The sequence below is a fragment of the Cynara cardunculus genome (genome assembly GCF_001531365.2).
Source record: "Cynara cardunculus var. scolymus isolate 2C chromosome LG 15, CcrdV1, whole genome shotgun sequence".
Classification (NCBI taxonomy): domain Eukaryota; kingdom Viridiplantae; phylum Streptophyta; class Magnoliopsida; order Asterales; family Asteraceae; genus Cynara; species Cynara cardunculus.
Genome location: NC_037542.1, coordinates 922,420 through 931,011, shown reverse-complemented (window position 1 = coordinate 931,011; position 8,592 = coordinate 922,420). Strand labels below are relative to the sequence as shown.

General features: G+C 32.9%; 2 protein-coding genes across 2 annotated transcripts; one reads left to right on the top strand and one right to left on the bottom strand.

The window, feature by feature from the left end:
• The first annotated feature begins 1,191 nt into the window (after positions 1 to 1,191).
• LOC112528701 (root allergen protein-like) lies at positions 1,192 to 1,806 on the top strand. Its single transcript, XM_025139720.1, has 2 exons — positions 1,192 to 1,372; positions 1,514 to 1,806. The coding sequence occupies exons 1-2, from the start codon at positions 1,192 to 1,194 to the stop codon at positions 1,804 to 1,806; spliced, it is 474 nt and encodes a 157-aa protein (XP_024995488.1).
• A 4,011-nt stretch (positions 1,807 to 5,817) lies between these two features.
• Positions 5,818 to 7,433, bottom strand: LOC112527493 (zinc finger BED domain-containing protein RICESLEEPER 2-like). Its single transcript, XM_025138177.1, has 2 exons — positions 6,841 to 7,433; positions 5,818 to 6,613 (listed from the first exon to the last, which is right to left on the bottom strand). Exons 1-2 carry the CDS (start codon positions 7,431 to 7,433, stop codon positions 5,818 to 5,820), a joined length of 1,389 nt encoding a protein of 462 aa, XP_024993945.1.
• Between the last annotated feature and the right edge of the window lie 1,159 nt (positions 7,434 to 8,592).

The window sequence follows — 8,592 nt, the reverse complement described above, 5'->3', positions numbered from 1 at the left end:
ATAAATAATTATTATCTTTATAAAAAAATTATATTATTAAACCAAATATAAATTACTTCGTTATTATACATAAATTAAATTATAAAAAATTGAATTAAAAAATTATACAAAAAAATGAGAAATTTCAAATAGTTAATTTGATATTAATATCGATATATTTTTGTCAAATTTTTATGATATCTTCAAACATATATTTTATTCAAAAATAAAAACATCATTGCTTTCTCAAAATCACATAAAACCATATTATAACATCGACTGAGATAAAGAATAAAATGAAATATTAAAATAACGATGTATCTCGCTGCATTGTGCGAGTACGCTTCTAATATTATATAGTATTTGATAAAAACTCTTAAAAATCATTTTTATGCATGAAATACTTTTTATTAATGCATATTACTTAAAATTCAAGATTACAAGCAATTTTACATAAGTACAACTTATTAAAGCTCCATTTTTAAATTCATGTAACTTACTGTAGATAAATATAATCAAATACAGGATAAACATCCATTTTACATATAGAAAATCTAAAATATAATTAAGATAATCGTTGAGTTCTAACAAAATATTTAATTATTATCTTTAAAAAAATTATATTATTAAACAAAAAATAAATTACTTTGTTATCAAATCTAAATTAAATTATAACTAAAAATTTCATACAAAATGAGAAATGTTAAATAGTAAACTCAATATTAATATCGATTATTTTTGTCAAAATTTTATAATATTTTCAAATTTATATTTTATTCAAAAATAAAAACATCATCGTTTTTTCAGAATCACATAAGACCATATTGTAACATCGACTGAGATAAAGAATAAAATAAAATACTAAAATCAAGCTATTTTGTTACATTACATAGGTATCCTTCTAGTATTTTAATATACCATTTTATTTCATATCTTAGTTTTTGTTTGCGTTTGAAGATTAATAGTAAAAAGAATGCATGAATCATATAAAATTTCTTTGTTCAAAAACTATGCCACCAATTAAGTGAGAGCACGTTGTATCGTCCTTAAAATATTTTGTTTTGTATAATGATAATAATATTACATCTAAGGAGCAAATTTGTCAAAGTTGATGGGTTTCTTGGCAACTCCGTTGGCCTATAAACAGCTACCAACTTTATTCACATTTCATCCAACATTATCAACCTTTTCTTAAACATTCACTACTAAATCATGACTTCTGTTAGCATTCAGATTGAGGTTCCATCTGCATTTCCTGCCGACAAGGTTTTTAAGGTGTTAAGTGATTTTGATAATATTGCACCCAAAGTGAATCCTGCAGTTTTCAAGTCTATCAAGACAGTCGAAGGCAATGGAGGTGTCGGAACCATAAAGATCTTCACATTTGGGGATGGTAAGAAATTCATCATCTTTTTTCAGATAATTTTAATTCTTTGATTTGTTTGACTTGTAAACTAAAGAAATTATATTTGATGGTTTTTTGTTACTTTTTTTTCACTATATTTCATTTCTTAACATAAATTATCATATACAGCTGTCCCATTCACAAGTGGAAAATATAAGGTTGACGCTATTGATGCGGGCAACTTTAGCTACAACTACTCATTTTTCGAAGGTGATAGCTTGATGGGAATATTAGACTCCATCAATCATCATATCAAGGTCATACCTACTGATGGAGGAAGCATATTCAAGCAAACCGTTACTTATAACTGCAAAGGTAGTGATAAGCCATCTGAAGATATTCTTAAGGCTGAAAAAGAAATATATGAGAAAACGTACAAAGCTATTGAGGCTTATGGTGCTGCCCATCCTGAAACTTATTGATTTATTTTCATCAACATGTTCTATTATGGTCACAAATATGTATGTTAGTATGCTGTTTTTCTTCCGTTTCTATTATGGTTTGGAATAATGGATAAAGATCCACTTATATAAATGTTTTACCATGTTCTCACTTGATATGATGAAACAACTTTTTTTTTTGTAATTTATCGGCATGATGAATGTGAACAAACTTTACATCAATAGTATGGTAAAAGATCATTCCTATCCGTTATTGTTTTTCTACACAACAAACTTACATTCAATCACTATTGTTAAAGTCTCGTCAATTTAACGTCCATGTACTTCATGGTGACAATTGTACGTCTTCCACATTTCATTAACCTCCATTGTATTGGATCTGTCATTGTGACAAGGTGCAATCACATGGAGGCGATAGTGGGATTGCCTCTGAATGCGAGGGAGTGTTCAATGCTAACTAGTAACCTAATCATTTTAGAGATCAGAAGTTCAAGCCTCATTAAATATGAGGATTGTGTGTAACTTCTATAAATATTATATACTTCAAACAATGTAAGGGAGTGTTCTACATTTTATCGGTTTTACTTTTACATCATTAAGAATCACATTATTCTAGTGATAACCTACCTATCGCGATGGGTCTCCAGGAAAATGGAAGTAGATATGGTTGGGTGAAAGGTTAAATCCCCTTCCCTTTCTCTAACCTTTTACTTTTAGCACTTGTTGAAATAATATTAAGTTATGTGAGTTATTTTTAGTTTATTGCTGTAGAAATGTTAAAAACCAATCAGAATGGAAAAAAATACGATAATAAGTCATTCCCTCCTCTAGGTTGTCAGATCAAGCGGTATTAGCGTGGGACTTCGGAATTTTCGATTTTGTATTTTGAAAACCTTAAAACCCTCTTTGAATCATTTTTGGAGTTTTCATTTTGAAAATCGATTCTTATTCAGTTTTTACTTTGAAAATGAATAAATGATCTTTGTTGGTGTGCTTTTCTTGGAAAATAAATAGTTTGAAGATCAAAATGTTTACCTTGAATTTTTTTGGAATTTTTTAAAATTTTCAAATATTATGCTTAATAAGAATAATCTCTTCATCAACACTAAAGATCAGTTCAGTTTCAGAGAAAGAAATACAAATTCAAAGGAAAAAGTTCTTTCAGGAAAAATATCTGTGACTTTGATAAGATTTTCTTTTATATTTTTGAATGTTTAAAAATCTTTGATGAAAATGTCACATAGTTATTATGTAGAATTTATGCTTCAAAATGTATGGCAATCTCAGGGTTGGTCGAAAAAAGCTTTAATGGGTTGTTTAAGGGTTATGGCTTATTCAATTAGTTATAAGAAGCTTTTTCGGTTGTGACTTATTCGTTTAGCTGAAAAAACACATTAGTAAATACACTTAGCCATTAATACTTCACAACAACCCTTACATTAAAGATTCATAAACCACAACAGCGGTGCCTGATTGGTTTGAGCTTGGACTCCAAATGCCAAAAGTGTCTAGAGGTCCCAAGTTCAAATCCAAAGAGGAATGAAAATCCCCTTATGGCGATAGAGGTTTAAATGTGGTGACTCCGGACTACGTGCAAAGAAAAACAAAGAAACAAAGCAGGTAATTGTTCTGGGACTAATCGACTCGCATAACAGGTTGGATATCTAGATTAATATAAATAAAAAAAAGGACTCAAAGATTACCCTAGTTACATGCAATCTTTGCGGCTCAAATATCTGAAATGCTCTTCTTCCTGCATCACCGATCTTCCCTCCTTACCTTTTACAACGGAGGGTGGCTTTTTGTTAAAATATATCAAATACTTGCAATCTTGACTGACTTAACTGTTGTCCTTATTTTGACAGATTATTAACAGAGAAGGGTAGAAAGTGTTGATATTACAAAGTCAAGTTGTTCAAGATAGATGAGGGACTACGCCTCCCATATTGGAAGTCTTAAAGGGTAGCAGAGCATGAAGTCTCATTTTTCAAGGACCATTCTTGCAATTTTTTGGAAAATATATAAACGGTTTATTTCCTATGATCTGGTTCATATTTTGTAATCAAGCTACGTTTAGCTCTCGTCATTTTTCTCTCTAGATCATTCTATATTATTCTATCTCTCTAAAATAGGTTAAGATATGATTGTATATTGTTTTTATTATAGTTTAGATTTAGATTCTTGAAGTAGATTTTATAAGTTTTTATGTTGTATTCTTGTTTGATTCATGAAATAAAGTTTTTTTTCCAAATATGTTCAGTTTTAACATGGTATCAGAGCTAAATGGCTCGATTATTTTGAAAAATATCTCAGTTTTTCGTTTCTATTGTATGTGAATCGAATACAAATTCAGTTAGGGTTTCTCGGTCCACGAGGTTGCAAGATTTCGATCACCGGTTCCCCTCTGTAATATCCGTTCTGCTTGTTATGTTTTTGTTTCCTGTTCTGAGAGGTAAATGATCATTTGGGGTCGTGTGCCTTGTTAAGATCTCTAAGATCTTGCTAAGGTCCCCATTTCGTGATCCCTGTCCGTTAGTTGGCTCCTCTTCAAATCTGTTTCTTGTTTTTGAAAGGTAGATGACGGTTTTGGGTTGTGTGCCTTACTAAGATCTCTAAGATCTTGCTTTAGTCCCCATTACTTGATCCTTGTTCTTTGTTTGTTGTTATGCTATGTTGACTATTGTATATCTCATATCTGCATCCTAATCTAGATCTGGTTTATATTTCTACTTATTCTTGTTTAGTTTGTACAGGTTGTATCCTGGATCCTATTGCATGTTATTTTAGTAAAGGTTATTTGAATTTTGTTATCTTGTGTTGATTGTTGTACATCTCAGATCTGCGTCCTAATCCATATTTGGTTTATATTTCTGCTTATTCTTGTTTAGTTTCATTATATTGTGTTGACTGTTGTATATCTTAGATCTATGTCCTAATCCAAATCTGGTTATATTTCTGCTTATTCTTGTTTAGTTTGTTCAGGTTGTATCCTGGATCTGTCCTTCAAGTCATCTCTTCTTTTCCTTTTAACAAAAGTTAAAAGGCGTTGTGGTAAGGCCTTGATTGTTCTATACAGGTAACTCCCTTTTCCTTTTAACAAAAGTTAAAAGGCGTGGTGGACTTAGGGATGGCAACGGGGCGGGGATGGGGTGGGGTTTGCAATCCCTGGCCCCGGCCCCGGTTTATATCCACAGTCCCAGTCCCCGGCCCTGGTACCCGGCGGGTACGGGAATTTTCTTTTCATCCCCGGTCAACACCCCGGTCAAATTAAAGTTAATAAGTTTTTTCCAAGCAACATCAACATCATTACATCATATCTAGTCTTGCCTAATAAAAATAATAAAATTGTAAAATTAACAACAATTCAATGAGACGTAAAATTTAAAACAAGTTTTTTCAAGCAACACATAATTCCAGTCCCTCAACAATCAACATCTTCATCGTATCCAATTGTTTGATCAAATCCTTTTGTTTCTCCGTGTTTTTTATCTGAAATAAAATAATGCGAGTCAGAAAAATTATATATACCAATTACAATTTACATAATTATTACAACAAACAATTTATATAATTACTACCTTCAATTTCTTTCCTTAGCCAACTTTGGCTGCACATCGAAGCCCCAATTGTTTGCGATTTTAATCGACTTCGTTGTTTCGTTACCTTGTTTCCACTCATGCTAAAAGCCGATTCTGAAGCTACTGTTGAAATAGGAATGGCCAACACATCCCTCGCAATCCGCTGCATGATAGGAAACTTGGCACCGTTGCACTTCCACCACATTAATATATCAAACCCTTCATCCTGCGGTAACAATTTCTCTGACAAATAATCATCCAACTCAGTCGTTTCAAACATGTCATCCTCAGAGATCATATTCTCAAAATCTAATTGCCATGAGGCCTTGTTTGAAGAAGATTTCCCCTCACTTGAAACAGTTGTTCCACTTTGTCCTTTCCTTTTATTCTGATCATGTTTCTTTTTGTACTTCTCAAATAAATCATTACATAAAGTCCGTATCCTCATAACCTCCTAAATCTTTGGGAAGAAATAATTTATCAACTTTAACTTATATCTAGGATCTAGAACAATAGCCACACTCATCACATCATGTATGACTCCCCAATATTTATCGAACTTAAGCAACAAACTTGATGCCATGTTCCTAATAACGTCATTTTGATCGTCTTCCCAACTCTTAATAGATAATTTTATCTCACATATCAAAGGGAAGAACATGTTGGAAGTGGGATATTTGGTCCTGGAGAATGTCTCTGTCACACGATAAAATAAACCTAACTTATCACATACATTAGTCGCCATTCTCCAGTCCTCTTCACTAGGTAAAGAAACATAATGTTTCTCTTTCTTGCTTAAACGAGTAAAGACATCTTTATATTCTAAAGCAACATTCAACATTGTATAAACAGAATTCCACCTAGTCTTACAATCAAGCACTAATTCTCTTTCACAATCTACACCTAGTTGTCGTGCAACGAGTCTAAAGTCTTGGGCTCTTTTAGGAGAACATGTCAAAAATGAGACACTATCCCTAACATTCTTGATTGCTTTCTCAATCATAGAAAACCCATCTTGCACAATGAGATTAATGATATGTGCACAATATCTCATGTGAAACAACTTACCCTTCAAAATTAAGGAGGAAGGAGAAAAAGTACGTAAGAGCCTGTCAACCAAATCATCATTTGTTGAACAATTGTCAAGTGTCAATGTTGACAACTTGTTGTCAATGTTCCAATCCATAAAGCACTCGATCATAACTTGGGACAATGCATCAGCAGTGTGTGGAGATGACACATGTAAAAAGCTGCATCAAAGATTCAAATAATATATTAAAATGAGAATATTAACATTGAATTATAAAAATAGCACAAAATACTAAAAAAAATAAATAACCTGATAATCTGATTTTGTAACTTCCAATTGGCATCTATGTAGTGTGATGTTAGTGCCATGTAACCTTTGTTTTGGTTACCGGTTGTCCACATATCCGAAGTAAGAGCAATCCTACTTTCGTTTTCTTCCAAACATCACAATACACCACCTCTTTTTGTTTCGTATATCTTCATGATGTCAGACTTGATTGTAGCTCTACAAGGCACCTTAAATAAAGGTTGAAGACCATTTGAATACTTCCGAAAGCCATGATGCTCAACAATAGAAAGTGGATAATCATGAAGAATGATCATTTTAGCTAAATCATCTTTTGAGCTTTCAGCACTAAAGTTATAATTACTCAATAAAGATGTTTTTCCATCCTTAGCAGTCTGCTCTTGAACTAGAATATGTTGCCTTATGTCTTTTGTAACTCTCCTCAGACATATCTTGAAGTGATCTTTCAAATGTGTTGTCCCATCATTAGGTCTACCGGCCATCTGCTTATTACAATACTTACATTTTGCAAATCGGTGAAGACCATCAATATATTTTGCTTCAAAATGGTTCCAGACAACATATTTCAATCTTTTGTTTGCTGGTTCACTTACTTCAGTCTCGGGGATAATATTTGAACCCATAGGCATGCTTACAGATTCGTTTGTGTCATTACAAGTCGTATTATCCTTATCGTTTCCTTCCGTAGCATTACGTCCAATATTTTCTATGTTCTTGTTTTGTGAATTTTCCATCTTAGAAAAAGAATTTGAAATTAGAACATATTGTTGATGAATAATTACCTTTCAACACTAACATTAATTAACTAACAAACAAGTAAGACCATTTTCAAGATAAACTCAAATCTCCAACCAACAAGCATACCCAACTCCAAAAATTCCCTTATAATATTAATCTATTCATTCCATAAAAAAGTGACGAAGTTTGACTATTTAAAGTCAATCCTCTAGTGTTTCCAAATATTTCCAATAACATATGCTATCAATGTCATACAGATGGTCAGATGCTGTCATACTCATACAGTGACGAGTCAAGAGTCATACAGTCACACAATCACAGATGCCATCATAATGGGTTTAATCTAGTAGCATTGAAGAACTCAAAAAATCTTATAACATTTTTCAAGATGAACTCAATATACAGATGATGTATATAGAATTATAGATGGTGTCAATTATACAGTCATACAGATGCTGTCATACAGTGATACAGATGATGTCATAATGGGTTTAATGACTTTAATTTAGTAGCATTTAATAACTCAAAGAACCCATAGTCCCACATCAATTCTGAAATTAGAAAAAGCAATTTAGGAAAGAAAGTTATACAAAGTATAAATTCATTACTCTATAGGGGAAGGGGTGTTATTGTTTGACGAAAAAGAAAAGAGTCAAAGACTGACCTCGAAGGCTGAAGGCTGGAAGAATCGACCAACGACCGATGTGGTGGCTGTGGGCTGTGGCTCACTGCTGCAACTCGATGATGAAAAACAACTAGGGTTGTTGGTTGTGGGTTGATTACTGCTCGATTGAGTCGTGGGTTATGATGAGGACGAGCCGGAAACAACAGTCGACAACAACAGTCTTCGATTACATGCAGTACCTACAACAATAACAGTCTCAACAACAGTCGACGGCGACTAGGGTTATGAGCCAACTTTAGGGTGATTGTGTTTGTATGAATGAGAAGAGAAGAGAAATTAGCCGGTACTGTGAGTCTGCGAGCGTGTATGAAACAAAAGTGAAAAGCCCAAGCCCTATACTGGTTGTCTGGTAGGTACTAGGTACTGCGCTAAATGCTAATTGCGTATATGAAACAAAAGCCCAATGTCCAAGCCCAAGCCATAGGTAGCCTATGAAATAAGTCAATATTATATTACCGGGTACGGGGCGG

Bases quoted from the DNA above. Each gene is read 5' to 3' on its own strand.
- LOC112528701 (XM_025139720.1), top strand. From the start codon at position 1,192: ATGACTTCTGTTAGCATTCAGATTGAGGTTCCATCTGCATTTCCTGCC. The intron at 1,373-1,513 runs GTAAGAAATTCA...TATCATATACAG, and splicing joins GATCTTCACATTTGGGGATG to CTGTCCCATTCACAAGTGGA.
- LOC112527493 (XM_025138177.1), bottom strand. From the start codon at position 7,433: ATGGAAAATTCACAAAACAAGAACATAGAAAATATTGGACGTAATGCT. The intron at 6,614-6,840 runs GTGATGTTTGGA...TCTTTGATGCAG, and splicing joins ACAAAAAGAGGTGGTGTATT to CTTTTTACATGTGTCATCTC.